General features: G+C 35.2%; 2 protein-coding genes across 3 annotated transcripts; both read left to right on the forward strand.

The window, feature by feature from the left end:
- The first annotated feature begins 141 nt into the window (after positions 1–141).
- Positions 142–3,327, forward strand: LOC117340731. Its single transcript, XM_033902493.1, has 2 exons — positions 142–501; positions 2,321–3,327. Exons 1-2 carry the CDS (start codon positions 216–218, stop codon positions 3,325–3,327), a joined length of 1,293 nt encoding a protein of 430 aa, XP_033758384.1. The 5' UTR covers positions 142–215.
- A 6,758-nt stretch (positions 3,328–10,085) lies between these two features.
- On the forward strand, positions 10,086–17,723 carry LOC117341106 (the record flags this gene model as incomplete). 2 transcript variants are annotated; one of them, XM_033902939.1, is given in 8 exon segments in its annotated part: positions 10,086–10,222; positions 10,843–10,933; positions 12,103–12,209; positions 15,272–15,442; positions 16,071–16,182; positions 16,742–16,825; positions 17,104–17,141; positions 17,697–17,723. In XM_033902939.1, coding segments are annotated over 7 exon segments (626 nt in total), but the record flags the coding sequence as incomplete, so codon positions are not given.
- Between the last annotated feature and the right edge of the window lie 2 nt (positions 17,724–17,725).

Consider the following 17,725-nt stretch of genomic DNA (forward strand, 5'->3'; position numbering starts at 1 on the left):
TTATAGTGACTTAACACGACGTATACCCAAGGCGACATTACGACACCCGTTTCTGTTTATTTAAATCTATTTGATCCAGTTACATTGATACATCATTTATATAATACACGCCTGTAACTAAAAATAGAACATATGCTGTCCTTTACCCGGAAGACTATCTCAAATTCCGAGAAGTATCGCCGCCATATTGACAAACAGCAGCTAACCTTGTCGACATGGCGGCCCAGACACCAGTTCCTGGGTGTCTCCGCCATAAAGGGATGGGGTTTATTTATGTGTGTAAATCGTGTGAGGACGAGTTGATTTGTATGGACTGTGTTACAGAGAGTCACTACGGTCATAAGTTTGGTAAACTGACTGATTACGTGGCGGACCAGAAACGGGAAATACAGCAGTATGTTGACAAGCTTTCCAAAACCGACATTCCTAAAATCAAGGAGGATATTCGTAAAAGTGAAACAAACGGTGGAGGATATCAGAAAGTTATCAGTGACATTAAACGTCAGGGCAGAGACCTATATACTATTAACAGATAATAGTTGGATTAATTTAAAACAGAATGTCTTTTGTAGTAATATTGTTTTATACATTTTACCCTCAGACCTGTATATAATGGACACATCAAAATAAAATGAAACTCGCCCTCGATGTCACCCAAATCACAATTGTTACAGGTTCTATTTCTTTGGGTAATATTATTATGTCTACCTATTTCTATATTTAATTTATGTGAGGATGCTCCACATACATTTATATTTAGTTTCTATAGGTTTAAAACTGTACACAGTGGCTATCTATCAGATATCGATATATAATCTACCTTTCGAAGAACTAGATGTCTGTTAACATGTTTTGTTTTGTAACATCGGTCAATCTCTGCTCAATGCTTTTAAAAGCATAGTCTACTGGTGATTTAGAATAAAACATGTACTCAATACCTAAAGCGGCTAATTCATTCTTAATGTCACATATCCACACGTCATTCTCATTTACCATTTCATCAAGACATGTTTTCAATACCAGATTACCCGACTGTTTCACCAATATTTGAACACTCTTAATTTTCTCATAATAGTTAATGGTAATCTACCCAATTCACAGTAAACAAAGTCATTGCAAGTTGATTTAGGCACCTTATTAAGTTCAGTATTTTTTTTTTTTACAGAATTTCTAATGTACGCTTTCGACATTTGGTGCTTTATGAAATCCCTATATTTCCGATGCATAACGTAAAATACTGTTTACATACGAATCAAATATAGAACAATGAGTTTCTACATTCAAGCAATGATTTCTAAGAGAAGTTGTCAGAGAAAATAAAGCTTTTCTGCCTTGTTCTGCAAAATGTTTTTGTGTTTTGTAAAACTTCCCATTGTAGTTGAACAGCATACCCAATAATTTAAAACTGTCAACAATTTCTATATTGTCATTATTATTCATTATTATATTTCCATGGCTCATTATTTCTTATTTGTCCACAATTTCTAAACACCATGATTTTAGTTATATCAACATTGACCACCAGATTCCATTTTATGATATATGCATATAAAAGAATCAAACATAATTTGTAAATCTTCTGGGCAGTTAACAAATAAAGCCATGTCGTCGGTATACATTAGCAAGAAAAGATCAAGCATCTGTAATTCAATCACAGGGGCATGTCTAGTTTTATATTACAGAAATAGTCATAAATACCTATATATATTGTCAATATATATAGGTATTTATGACTATTTCTGTAATATAAAACTAGACATGCCCCTGTGATTCAATACTTGGACAGTTGTCATTAATAAAGTGTATTTAGATACAAAGAAAATAACACAGGTGATTATATTTCCCCTTGTAAGAGTCCGGTATAATTAGGGAAGCACTGACTGAAGTCAGTATCACTATCGAAAATATAAAAATCGTCGTCAGTATATTTCTCTATACATCTAAATTTAGATCATCGTCTAATGGCAGAAAATCGGACGACATTTTCCATGTTTTTCTATATAAATCTTTAACGGAAAAATGGTGTTTTTTTCGGTAAGACACTACTTAAATATCGTTGTTCACATCTGCCGATATACATTACAGTGCAAAGGTATAACTATCGCCAGTATGAAGTTATCTCGGCCAAACGCGGTGACACTCTTGGCACGGCACATATGTCACTAATATAAACAACTCTGATATCCACCTATTGCGCAGCCGCAGCGCTTGGTCTCGCTAGATCTCGTGCTAAATATACTTCCGGTCATGAGAACAAAAGGTGAGGTCGTGACTCTGCGAGAAAAGCGGTTGTCGCGAATCCCTAGTATATAGGTCTCTGGTCAGGGGAAACAGATGAAAGACAACATCGATAACGCCATTGAGTTGTTAGTGAAGATGTGTACCGAGCTAGAGAAACTGAATAGAAGTGTTTCTGAGAAAAACAGAACTGCTCTAACCAAACATCTGAGGGAAGACCTGGAGCCAAAACTGGACAGATGCCAGCAGGTACTGACATCCGGTACAACTGTTGACGTCACTACATTAGCGCGGGAAATCAGGAATACCTCAATTGACCCTCCCTCTCCTCGACGTTTGCAGACAGTGGAGTTCAAACCCGGGACCATATCCGTCGAACCTCTGGAACGCATGCTTGGTAAGGTACTCATCGACGGAGAAGATCAGTCGTACAAACCGATTCCGACACCTGTGGTTCTGTCCGAGTTTAAGACGTCGTTTCCTTATGATATATGTTGTACATGTCTTACTGGTGACGAGGCATGGTTATCGTACTGGGACGCTGAAAACGTGTACCGGATGGACTTAAAAGGCAATGTAAAGGAGACAATCAAGTGTAAGGTCACAGTCAATTCGATCTCTGTATCCCCGACCACGGGTAAGGTGTGGTTCTGTGTTCGTGCTGACCGAAGTATCCGGGAAATCACGACGAGTGGTGACGTCGTTACACGCTTTAACGTTAACAACACACCAAGTTCTCTGTGTATCACTAGTGATGACATGGTGGTGGTGGGGATGGGGGGAGGAATACAACTGTACACTACAGACGGCCGGGCAGTGTCAGCTGAAGCGGGCGATCCTTGTCGACAGGTGGCAGTACACCCTCATCACATGGTGTCTAGTACTCTGACCGGGGATGTAGCTGTTGTTGATAGTGACGGTGTAGGTTATGATAACTACATCGCTGGTAAGACACCAGGCAAACAGCCTCACGTCATCGTGATGGATAAACAACTAAACCTGAAGTTTCGCTGTAAAGACATTGGTACAACCACATCAAACGTGTTCCAGTCAGTCATCAAAGTTTTTCCCATTCGATGTTTGTTTTAATGGAGCTGGTGATATCCTCGTAGCGGAATGTGTCACCAAGTCGGTACTACTGATTGACGGGAATACTGGACGCTGTATGAGGACTGTTTATACATCCGATGGAAGTGTACCATTGTGTATCAGTCTACTCGAGGACGGTACCCTCTGGGTCGGACACCCGGACAGAAGAACGAAAATACTCCATTACAAATAGACATAAGACATATATCCCTATGTTGAACAATGCACAGTGTCCTTCAAATGCTGTGGATACGTGTACACGTGAATGTGTTTGATTTGAATTATATCTTGTCCTAAATTGACGATTTCTTTTAACATTTGATTTCAAAATTGTACAAATGATAAGTTACTGATTGGTTTACCAGTTTATAATATGTACTTTTAACAATATATTGAATTGTTAATATATAGTCATCTCATTGAAAAAGAAAAAAAGAAATATTGTCAACTTCAAAAATAGATAAGGAAAAAATCTTACCAGATAGCTAGGTTTAGGACTGTCACAACCAATTCTGCTAATCAGCTTCCGTTTTTTGGGAACCGCGTCCCTAAGGAAAATGGGTTTTTGGGATGTTAGCTGAGTAATTAACATATATAATATGCACTTAAATGTTACTTATTTCATTGGCTAAATTTATTATTGATATAAATGAGATAATTAAGTCATAATTTGTTTTACCATGCATTACTATTAATAGTGTGTTTGTAATCATATTCTCTGCACTGTACTGTTTACGAGAATAAACAATTGTCATTATATACCGGAATAAAGAGTAATTTGTGTTTAGATTTAAAAATATGTAATTATGTATACACTCCTACTAAAATTAGAATAACATAGGACTACAGGCGGAAAAGCGGAAATTTTCAGGGTGAGAGTTACTGGTGTAAAAGGAGCGGATTTCCACCCCAAGCCGACACCTTTAAATATTATACCCAGGTTCACTGGCAAATATATACACAAACTTCAGATATATAAGTTCATGTAGTTTTATTAAGACAACACTATTTAAACAAGAAATATCTTTAAAAAAGATAAACGGCATAGTTTTAATGCTGGTGGTTATAATGTAAAACTACTGGTGAAATAAATTAACGAACTACGATTTCATTTCAACAAATTTTATTGCAATAAAACAAATGGATTGGACAACAGGCAAGCCTATATAAGTCCTCTCCAAAGGTACCACATATATACAGAGTAAAGTGAATTAGTAAATATAGACAGTGAAGTATATATATATATATATATATAAAGAAATAGTTGAAAGAATGTAAGTGATAGTGGTTATATTACAAAGATATTCAAAGTAGAATGATAATTTAAAATCGATTCTAAAAACATGTACTCGTTATGATACAGACTTGCATACCTACATCCTACATGTACATGACACACACATGTATACATCCTTGTACACACACACTCACTCTCAATCACTCACACACAACACATCTAAAGATGTGTACTCGTGTACTCGGCCTCAGTGAATACTACTTGTATAACTTGTAATCTTATTTTTTTATTCAACATAATTACTAAAATCTTTTTGTACTATTTATATAATGTTGTACAGTAGTTAAGATAAATTCATTGATGTCATCCGATAGTGTATTGTCACCTGAAGTTAATACGATTGAATTCAAATAACCAATACGGTCATTAATTTCATTAATTAAATACCTAGAATTAGAGAAATTAGGACAAGTAAAGAAGAAATGATCATTATTTTCACTAGGTGAGCCACAGGTACAACTTGAATCAGGGATAAGATGATCTATAAATCTATCATATGATGGTTCAAGTCACTTGCATTATTTCTTAATTGACACAAGATAATATTTAATTTACGAGGTATACAGTATTTAAATTTAGTAGATATAGTATCATTATTAGGATTTGCTAATGTTCGATTAAGATTGTTTTTGAAGGAACTTAGACTTACAGCCATGGTTAGTGAAGGATCAAGATTATTCCATGCCTGCATAGTGCTAGGAAAGAAACTCCTGTCATAGATAATGGTTCTTGATCTTGGTATATTAAAAAATCTATGACGACGCAGGTTATGAGTATTTTGCTGATGATTTATAAATGGTTCAATGATATTAAACAGATAGTCAGGGGTCATGTGATTTATGATTTTATACATTAAAATTAATTTATGCTTATGACGCCTTGATTCTAATTTTTCCAAACCAGTTTCTTTATATAGTTTATAATGAGAAGTGCCACTTCTTAAACCAGTGATAATTTTCATTGCATCAATCTGAACAGATTCTAATAATTTAGATTCACCAATAGTACAATTATCCCAAATAGAATCTGAATATTCCAAAATAGGTCTGACAAATGAACAGTATAATGTCATAAGTGTTTTTCTATCCACCTTATGCTTTATCATACGCAATAGATTTAGTCTTTTACATGCTTTATTGTAAATATCATTAATATGATCCCCCCAAGTACCTTTTGAATTAAATTATAAGTCCCAAATGTTTATGGAATGAATGTTGTTGAATTAATTGATCATCAAAAAATAAAGGAGGATGTATCCTATTTTTTTTACTTACTGTTAGTGCAACTGTTTTATTAGGATTAAAATCAATTTTCCATTTCTTAGCCCAATTATTAATAGACTCAAGGTCATCATTTAACTCAGCAGTAGGAGTTCCAACATCATCATCAACAATAACATAGAGAGAAGTATCATCAGCAAATAATTTTATATTTGTATTAATTTCATTAGTTATATCATTAATAAAAAGCAAGAATAAAAACGGTCCGAGTACCGATCCCTGTGGAACTCCGGCATTTATATGTTTAAATGTGGAGCTATAACCTTCAAAGATAACTCTTTGTTTTCTATCCGTAAGATAACTTTCAAACCATTTGTACAAATTCCCAGATATGCCATATGTTTTTAACTTATATAAAAGACCCTGATGCCAGACTCTGTCAAAGGCCTTACTGATATCACAAAATACTAATCTTATATCCTTACCTTTATCTATATTATCCATAATTACATTATATATTAATATTAATTGATTGACAGTAGAGTCTCTAGGTTGAAATCCAGATTGGTGCTCACTGATAATATGATGTTTCGTTACATAATTAAAGACATATTTAAAGATTATTTTTTCTAATATTTTACTTAAAATAGATGTAATTGCAATTGGTCTATACTTATTTGGATCATCAATGGCACCTTTACCTTTGTATAGAGCTTTAACATTAGCAGACTTCCAGGCTGTTGGAATTGTACCAGAATTAACGGTTTTGTTAAATAGAATTTTGAGAGGTAAAATTATTGATGGAAGAAGATTTTTTATTATTTTAGGAGAAACATTATCAGGTCCAGGAGGTTTACTCTCATTTATCAACTGGATTTGATCAATGATATCTTGATCTGATATTGTGACTGTACCAAGTTTGGTATGACTAAGGGGAGGTAACTCCATGTTATAATTATGAACATTGTTAGTATCTTCAACAGAATTAGAAATAGAAGTAAAAACATTATTAATAGCTTCTGCTTTGTCCAATGGATGAATCAAAATATCGTTACCAACTTTAAGAGGATGAGAAGTTTCATTTTTCTTGGAGAGACCACATAAAGACTTAGCAATATTCCACCACGTACTAGGTGGTACAGTCTTATCTGCAAGAGAGTTTTGAAGTTTAGTAAGATGTGTATCTTTAGCTTTTCTAATAAGGTCAATTACAGTATTTCTTAATGTTCTAAATTTATACCAATCATTTACTTTATTAGTATGTTTAGCCCTTTTATGTAATCTATTCTTTTTCCTTAACTGGGTTCTAATTTCATTTGTCATCCATGGTTTATCATTAGGTTTTATTCTTATTCTTTTACATGGAATATACTTTTCAGTAAGCAAGTTTATTTGATTTATAAGTATACTATTTATCTCATTCACATTATCATTAGATTCAATTAATGTATTCCAATCAATTGCTAGAAGACCTCTATTTATTTCACTCCAATTTGCTTCACTAAATTAAAAATTTCTTTTACAAATGATTTTACTTTTAACACTTTAAAACATAGATTCATAACAATAGGACAGTGATCACTACATAGGGGTGATAACACTTCCGAACTCTGTACTATGTTGGGATTATTAACATAGAATATGTCAATACCAGTTGCTGATGTATTAGTGATTCTTGTAGGACATTGAATAATACTTTGAAGCTGATATTTACTTAAGATTCTTGCAAGATGTGAATTAGGAGAAAGAGAAAGCATATCTTGGTTTATATCGCCTGTAATAATCAAATTACAGTTAACATTGGTTAGTGTATCAATTAATTTATCAAATTTATTCCAGTAAGCAACATCTGCATTAGGAGGTCTATAAATACAACAGAGAAGAAACTTTTTGTTAGATGATCTAATTTCTATGACAATACTTTCAAGATCAACTGATTCAAAATCAAATTTTCTTGTAGCATGAACATTATCTTTAGTATATATCATAACACCTCCCCCTTGTCTGTCTTTCCTATCATTTCTAAAGAAGGTAGGATGTGACTCCAATTTGAGATCATTATCATTAACAGAATCCTCTAAATGAGTTTCAGTAAAACAGAGAATGTCATTTTCAAAAAATTCACTTTCAATAACTTCAAGTTTGTTACGCAAAGAACGGACATTAAGATGAAGAATTGAAATATTGCTTGATTCATATTTATCTTGACAATAAGGACCCGGGTTTACCTGTACATCACCTGCTCTTAATATAAGAGACAAAAGAATACATTTGAAAAATATGTCATTATCAAGAAACAAGAAAGTAGAACCACTGAGTGATTGATTTCTCACACATTCATACAAAAACCATACACACTGAAACTTAGTGTGTATAAATATAATATAAACAACAAATTCCTGAGGGAGAAACAGAATAATAATATACTTACCCGAGCTAATACATCTACTTGGATATGTAATTAGCACCATAAAGGCAGAAAACAAATAATAAACAATCAAAACAAAATCTATAATATAAGTATATACACACATGTAACACCAATGATGCCATATGTAACTTGAACAAAAGTAAACAACTAAGAAAGTATATAATATTAATACTATCCTACATCATTCAGGGCCAAAATTAAGAGTAAAAAAAAAAATTCAATCATGAGAAATTTACATTTCATATTATTAATGAAATTATATCATATTAAGTAGTACCAATAAATTAAATCATCGATTTTGAGTGATAAGTTACTAAAAAAAAAATTACAAGTTCAAATAGGAACAGAAAATCAGATTTCTTCAATCAATGGACTAATAATTATTTGGAATCATGCTATTAAATTCACTATAAAAGTTTAGTAGAGATTTTAATAGAATTGGATATATTATATATTCGATGATAGGTTAAGCTTATTAATCATTAATAGATATGGACAGATCATATTTCTACATACATGTATGTATAAAGCGTAATAGTCAACTCAGAGCACTTTATCGATACATGATAAAAAGCGAGGAAATTAGATACTACATGTAGATCATGATTATATCAATATTTGGTATTAACTATGATTTGACTATGTAATAGCAAGTAGCATTTACAAAACAAACCATAAGAGAGCATATAAGTAAAACCAAAAATAATATATTTAAAAAAAAAAAACAAAAAAAACAACAAAAACAAAAATTATGCTCTGGATATATTGATCTCAATTGAGTCACAACAGAGATACTTATGTACAATGTATATATGTCACTAGCCACATATCTCATGAGATTACATACGAAATATAGATATAATGACATATGACACTCAGTGTCTGATCTGTGTCAATTTAGAACAGTAATTGACTCCTTTAGTTAATTGTCAAAATGAATTTACATATATCTCTAATTAAAGATATAAAGGTCATATCAAAATTTTACCTGTAAACATTTAGAACAGTTCTCTATTGACTCCTAAAAAACCAGAGTTTGAACAATGAGTAGCAGTATAGAATAATCATTAAATAAACACTTAGATAGAGCTTTTCTAAAATTACTCTTCTGACATAGAGTGAATGAAGTGTTGGATGAATGAATGAATTACAGAATGAATTACAGAATGAATGGATAAATTTGGAGTGTTTTCCTGAATAATTACGTAGTGGAAAGAGTTTTCCAGAATTAATGAACAGCAGAGTGAATTTAAAATGCCTAATAGGATCATGATTCTAGTGATTACTAATTAATTGATAACAATGAATGAATGAATGAATGAATGCACTAAGTTAAGTATAGTTAAGTTTATTTCCAGATCAGGATTGATTGACCTCTATACTGGACTCAACATACAATATATATATATATACACAATGATATAATAGTAAGGTATGTACAAATCATAATAAATAGTTAAGTGTTCAGTTCCATTAAATGCTATTTAAAAGTTTATATTGATATATCAGCTCTGTAATTATAAATGATGTCTTGGTTTTAATGAATGAAATGAATGAATGAATGTGAATGATGGACGAGAACGCTCTTGCAAGAAGATTCTTATTTGTATGAATTGTGTTGGGAAATACAATTAGTTGTACCTGAAAAATTGTTTGAATAGATGCACGGACCATTTTAGTGAAACGCGTCAATGGACAACGGGAGACAACTCCGTTAAGGTAGAACTTTCATGTCAAATGCACCTGAAATGATAAGCAATAATGATTCACGCACTTGCTGCTAGCTAACTGCTTCTCCTACTAACGGGAAACGACATTTATTAAGGTTACATATTCTGTTTACATGTTGCTAAATTTAGATTTCCGTGTTAAAAATCAGAATTCGCAACGAAATTGAACAGTCGTTATTTACTGAAACGACTCCTACCTACAACATAATCCGTACTGGTGAGTGAATCATGATTGTAATAATTATAGGATCTAGTAATTTTATAAAAGTCTCAAGTCAAAGACTAGGCTAATGAATAACTACCCATGTTATAACGTTAATGGTGGCCACACCTCGCTACATTTCATCATTGGGTTTCAATCAGGCTAATTATTAGCTGTTCATTTGTATCGATGATGTCATCAAGATAAAAATTGGGATATAGATCTAGAATCTATCATGATAAAGTTAGCCAGAAATACATGTATTGTACTAGCCCGAGTTTCCTCTGGCCCTAACACCACCCCACAACACTGTCACTAGAAATGGTGTCAGGGCCAGAGGAAACTTTAGCTAGTAATGTACATGTACACTGATATATTTATTTACAATTGTATGCGTTAAATGCAAGACTTTATTATTGTTGATATAGGTATTTCTTGCTTATTTCATACAATCTTACCTCTAAAACCTCCAATGTTTAGTTAACAAGTTTTCACAGTTTCTACTTGTTTTATGTTCAGACTTTTTTTCTTTAATAAAAAGTGAATAGATATTAACGACCTAAGCTTATGTTCCTGTTTTAAACAAACTAATTATATATATATACTTATAGCATGTTTGTCCATCTGTATTACAGAAATATGAAATATAAGACAGTAAGGGAAAGTCAGCAGGCTGTTGTGTTCAACTACCTAGGGGAGGGTCGTCTGATTGTTGGACCAGAAAGGGTAAGTTTTCATATTACAATTAGGTCATCTCATTATTTCTTTTGTCATATTATCGTCAAGATAAGAATTATGAATATTTCATGGTTATGCTTGAATAAATTGTTTATGAAATCATTAAAATATTTATGCTGCAAACTGGTGTGTTTTCTGTATAACTTTAACAGATACAGGTACTTGCATAGATTTGATATAAGGCCACCGTTAAAAATATCTTGGTTTGCTGTAATCCATACCGGGGGTCTTACATATGGGTAGCTATATATAGGTCTGACAATATTTGTTTTATTCGGTTCTGAAAACAGATTTTCAACCTTTAATACGAAAACAATTTAACAAACCAGAATATGGAAATCATTATTTATTTTGTATAATTCTTAAACATAAGAAACACCCAACAACCTTATTTGGGTTTGGGAGACGTAGCTTCAAACCTGCACTTCAACATAAATATCTGGAACAGTTGAATCGTTAAAAAAACAATGTTTTATTTTTCACAATAAATTTTTTGAGTTGGGGCAATTTTACTGGTCCGAGCGGGTTACGTCGAACCAACTATATTTTTGTTTTGGCCTAACTAGGTAAGCACAACTTTGTGTACCATTTGCTCTTATCATTTTTACAGGTGTTCAATATGTATGTAATTTGCTGTAATTGTTCATGAAAGGTATTTTCGCAGATTTGCTGTAATTATTTTGAGTGGTATATTTGCATATTGCTCTTGTAGCAGGACTGGACTGGGTCGATCATCGGTGACCAGGTAGCTCAATTGGTAGAGCATCAGGCTAGTGTTCGGAGGTCCCAAGTTCGAACCCCAGTCTGGTCGCTACCTTTTCTCCTCTCCTGTTACAAAATTGGCACCCAGTTAAAATACCCACAGTGGTGGTATAATGGTCTCGTGTGTCTTCGAGGGAAAAGACTTGGGAAAAAAAAGGAGGGAGGTGTGTAGCGGGACTGGACTGGGTCGATCATCGGTGACCAGGTAGCTCAATTGGTAGAGCATCCGGCTATTGTTTGGAGGTCCCGTGTTCGAACCCCGGTCTGGCCGCTACATGTTCTCCTCTCCGGTTACACTGTAATTATGAGGATGGGTTATTTTGCATATTTGCTGTATTGATATTAACAGGTATTTCTTACAGGGATGCATTCATTTCCTTTATGTATTTTGACAGGTATTCCTGTATCGGGAGAGATTGCAGTACCTAAAGTCTTACACCGCCACTCAATATCAGTTCCTAGTACTTAAAGATAAAGACGGAATCGTTACACACAAACGAGGGTAGGTATGGGTGGACTAGGACAAGGACAGAATTGTTACACAAACGAGGGTAGGTATGGGTGGACTAGGACAAGGACAGAATTGTTACACAAACGAGGGTAGGTATGGGTGGACTTGGACAAGGACAGAATTGTTACACAAACGAGGGTAGGTATGGGTGGACTCCAACAAGGACAGAATTGTTACTCACAAACGAGGGTAGGTATGGGTGGACTCGGACAAGGACAGAATTGTTACACACAAACGAGGGTAGGTATGGGTGACTCAGACAAGGACGGAATTGTTACACACAAACGAGGGTAGGTATGGGTGGACTCCGACAAGGACGGAATTGTTACACACAAACGAGGGTAGGTATGGGTGGACTCGGACAAGGACAGAATTGTTACACACAAACGAGGGTAGGTATGGGGGGACTCAGACAAGGACAGAATTGTTACACACAAACGAGGGTAGGTATGGGTGGACTTGGACAAGGACAGAATTGTTACACAAACGAGGGTAGGTATGGGTGGACTCCAACAAGGACAGAATTGTTACTCACAAACGAGGGTAGGTATGGGGGGACTCAGACAAGGACAGAATTGTTACACACAAACGAGGGTAGGTATGGGTGGACTTGGACAAGGACAGAATTGTTACACAAACGAGGGTAGTTATTGGTGGACTCAGACAAGGACAGAATTGTTACACAGACGAGGGTAGGTATGGGTGGACTCGGACAAGGACTGAATTACACACAAACGAAGGTAGGTATGGGTGGACTCGGACAAGGACGGAATTGTTACACAAACGAGGGTAGGTATGGGTGGACTCGGACAAGGACAGAATAGTTACACACAAACGAGGGTAGGTATGGGTGGACTCAGACAAGGACAGAATTGTTACACACAAACGAGGGTAGGTATGGGTGGACTCAGACAAGGACAGAATTGTTACACACAAACGAGGGTAGGTATGGGTGGACTCGGACAAGGACAGAATTGTTACACACAAACGAGGGTAGGTATGGGTGGACTCTGACAAGGACAGAATTGTTACACAAATGAGGGTAGGTATGGGTGGACTCAGACAAAGTCAGAATAGTTACACAAACGAGGGTAGGTATGGGTGACTCAGACAAGGACAGAATTGTTACACAAACGAGGGTAGGTATGGGTGACTCGGACAAGGACAGAATTGTTACACACAAACGAGGGTAGGTATGGGTGACTCGGACAAGGATAGAATTGTTACACACAAACGAGGGTAGGTATGGGTGACTCGGACAAGGACAGAATTGTTACACACAAACGAGAGTAGGTATGGGTGGACTCTGACAAGGACAGAATTGTTACACACAAACGAGGGTAGGTATGGGTGGACTCGGACAAGTACAGAATTGTTACACAAACGAGGGTAGGTATGGGTGGACTCGGACAAGGACAGAATTGTTACACACAAACGAGGGTAGGTATGGGTGGACTCTGACAAGGACAGAATTGTTACCCACAAACGAGGGTAGGTATGGGTGGACTCTGACAAGGACAGAATTGTTACGCACAAACGAGGGTAGGTATGGGTGGACTCAGACAAGGACGGAATAGTTACACAAACGAGGGTAGGTATGGGTGGACTCGGACAAGGACAGAATTGTTACACAAACGAGGGTCGGTATGGGTGGACTCGGACAAGGACAGAATAGTTACACACAAACGAGGGTAGGTATGGGTGGACTCGGAAAAGGATAAAATTGTTACAAACAAACGAGGGTAGGTATGGGGGGACTCTGACAAGGACAGAATTGTTACACAAACGAGGGTAGTTATAGATGGACTCGGACAAGGACGGAATTGTTACACAAACGAGGGTCGGTATGGGTGGACTCGGACAAGGACAGAATTGTTACACACAAACGAGGGTAGGTATGGGTGGACTCGGAAAAGGATAAAATTGTTACAAACAAACGAGGGTAGGTATATGGGGGGACTCGGACAAGGACAGAATTGTTACATAAACGAGGGTAGGTATGGGTGGACTCTGACAAGGACAGAATTGTTACGCACAAACGAGGGTAGGTATGGGTGGACTCAGACAAGGACGGAATAGTTACACAAACGAGGGTAGGTATGGGTGGACTCGGACAAGGACAGAATTGTTACACAAACGAGGGTCGGTATGGGTGGACTCGGACAAGGACAGAATAGTTACACACAAACGAGGGTAGGTATGGGTGGACTCGGAAAAGGATAAAATTGTTACAAACAAACGAGGGTAGGTATGGGGGGACTCTGACAAGGACAGAATTGTTACACAAACGAGGGTAGTTATAGATGGACTCGGACAAGGACGGAATTGTTACACAAACGAGGGTCGGTATGGGTGGACTCGGACAAGGACAGAATTGTTACACACAAACGAGGGTAGGTATGGGTGGACTCGGAAAAGGATAAAATTGTTACAAACAAACGAGGGTAGGTATATGGGGGGACTCGGACAAGGACAGAATTGTTACATAAACGAGGGTAGGTATGGGTGGACTCTGACAAGGACAGAATTGTTACACAAATGAGGGTAGGTATGGGTGGACTCTGACAGGGACAGAATAGTTACACAAACGAGGGTAGGTATGGGTGGACTCTGACAAGGACAGAATTGTTACACAAACGAGGGTAGGTATGGGAGACTCGGACAAGGACAGAATTGTTACACACAAACGAGGGTAGGTATGGGTGGACTCAGACAAGGACGGAATTGTTTTATACAAACAATGACCGATAGACAGTCTAAAGTGAACCATAAAAGGAAGTTTAAGTTTCCTATGAAAGGTGAGAAAACACACATGTCCAAACAAACAAAAAGAAGAAATTACATGTACATGACTAGATATTTGTATGTATCAAGTGAAAATAAAATTCAAGATGGCTGCCATGATCGCCATCTTTGAAATTATGTTTTTCCTTATAACTCCCAATATTATTTGCTTCGAAGTAAGAAGGCTATATCTAGTTATGGTATTTTTCCAGAATTCTGATACAGAATTGGATAGGAGTTTTGCTTAATTTCTTGTAAAATGTTTTCAGGCCATGTGAGATTTTCCACAACCCCCTAGTGTATGACAGTATTACAGTCAAAGATGCCACAAAGATAGATGCTAACCACCTGGTTGTAGTTTACAAGCGTCTCAAAGACAATGATGTACAGCGCAGAATCATCCAGGGCCCAACAGTGTTTGTTCCTGAGGCTGAAGAATGGTAATTAAATTATTTTTAATCATGTGAGATCCAGACATAATTACATGTACATATTCTAGTTGATATCCAGATACAAATGTATAGAAATGTTGTGATTTATGTTGTTAAGGTTTCATTGCAGCTAATGGGTATATTGAAATAATTAAGCATTGATGTTGATTTTTTTTAGTTTCATCAGGGTATGAAACAAATTTTGTTTGCAAACTGTATGAATCCGCATAGCGGATTCTTACAGAAGTTTGCAAACAAAATTTGTTTCATACTCCGATGAAACTAAAAAAAATTGACATCAACGCTTATAATTAATTTTTGAAAATGATTTTCTAATTTAAAACATGCTTTATGTACAATTTTACTGGTTTTAAATGGGATTCTTTTTCTCAAATCAATACGCAACGTCAATTGTCGTATTGTGACGTCACATTTTTCGTGCCATTCCTTGGAATTTCTTTCATAGAAGAATGAAAAGAATTTTTCGACCAATCACATTTGAGTATTTACCATGAAAACAAAGAAAAATTAATTATTCGTGATTGATACTTAAGGCAGTAGTAAATAGTAATATATCTACTTATATTTGTGTCTGGTGTGGATTTTTGGAATTATTTTAACTGAAATATATTTGAAGGCTTCATCAATTTTCCTGGCATGGTTGTGATGCATCTGACAAAACGAGAATGATCCCAGGGCACAATAAGTTTACTCAGCTGGCTGTAATCCCAGAACAGTTCTACTACAATGTAAGTATATATAATATACAATAAGTTTACTCAGCTGGCTGTAATCCCGGAACAGTTCTACTATAATGTAAGTACATTGTATATATAATATACAATAAGTATACTCCGCTGGCTGTAATCCCGGAACAGTTCTACTATAATGTAAGTATATTTATGTATAAAACTGTAATATAAATCTACTCCCAAATAGGATTTGTAAATAAGGAGCGCCTTGCACAAAAATAATAAGAAACTGGTACTCACTGAAAATTCTATTGGAATAAAATATAAAAAAATTATGCTAGTTTGTTTTTGTTTTGATGTTTAAATTTAGAATCTACTTATCCTTGCGGAGTTGAGCAGTTATTCCCTGAAAGAACTATTCTAACGAAGTATACTTGAAAATATTGTGACTTAAACAGTCTTAGATGAGTAAAGCAGTTTTATTATACTGCCAGGCTGAGCGTAGTTGTTAGTTCAAACAAATATTAGTAGTGTTTTAAGTTTCAATGTCATTTACAATCTGATCAATGCCATGCTAATGCTATAAACTTTTCATAAGATTGTTTTAATTTTGTAGGTTCGGGATGTAAGGACAGTTGATGATACCATGATAACAGTCAAACTCATGATATTCTATGACCTGAAAGAAATACTCAAAATGGTGAGTTTGTATTCTACTAAAAATAGTGAGAGTGGGTTTTGCTTAATATAGGGAGTGACTTTTACTGGCCAAGAGATGTTTGTGTGAAAAAAGGGTAGTAAAAAATGCTACTTACTTTGACATTGATTCTACTGCCTCAATTTGATAAAAAAAATCTCCTGATCCGATGAAGTAAAATACATTTAACTTTGACATTATATCTATTGGTACAGCTTGATAAAACTCATGATCCAATGTAGTAGAATACATTAACTTTGACATTGTTTTCTTCGGTACAGCTTGATAAAACTCATGATCCGGTGGCCGATATGATAAAGTGAGTATTGATACTGGGATCATTTATATATATATATATACCCGGTATATATTTATATGAGAACGCCTGTCATATATTGATCAACAGTGTGTTTAATATACCTAGCATCTCACATTCATGATAAAATAACTTAGTTATTGTTGTCCTTAGTGAATTAAATTCTTGCCAATGCTCTGATGAATATTTCTTTTCATCAATTTGTGATTTACAAGCCATGAGAGCAACTTCAATACATCATCACTTAAATGAACTTCCGGAAGGTGGTCTTTACAAATTTTCTTTACTATTGAAAGTAGATCTTTGTTGCTGGCTTCGTTTCTTGATATATTCGGCGTTATTTTTTGTGGTTTCCAGATTTTTAAAAGTTTCTTGACAAAAACTTCTGATGACACCCAATATGAGCAAATTATAGTCTAGTTATTGAACTAAATTGGTTCCTGATCAGCCACTAAAACCGCCGAAAATTCAACACTACATTTATTTCGTGTTGTGCAGTAGACATGGCAGCTCCATATTTAAACGTATGTGTTCTAATTAGTCTAAATTATTTTTCAGTGCTGTATGCGCTGACGTGATTACTTTTT

This window comes from Pecten maximus, chromosome 13, assembly GCF_902652985.1.
Source record: "Pecten maximus chromosome 13, xPecMax1.1, whole genome shotgun sequence".
In the NCBI taxonomy this organism is placed as follows: Eukaryota; Metazoa; Mollusca; class Bivalvia; order Pectinida; family Pectinidae; genus Pecten; species Pecten maximus.

What these genes read in the sequence shown, in the direction of transcription:
- LOC117340731 (XM_033902493.1), top strand. Translation starts at nt 216, where the DNA reads ATGGCGGCCCAGACACCAGTTCCTGGGTGTCTCCGCCATAAAGGGATG. An exon ending in AGTTATCAGTGACATTAAAC is followed by an intron (nt 502 to 2,320) that starts GTCAGGGCAGAG and finishes TATAGGTCTCTG; the next exon opens with GTCAGGGGAAACAGATGAAA.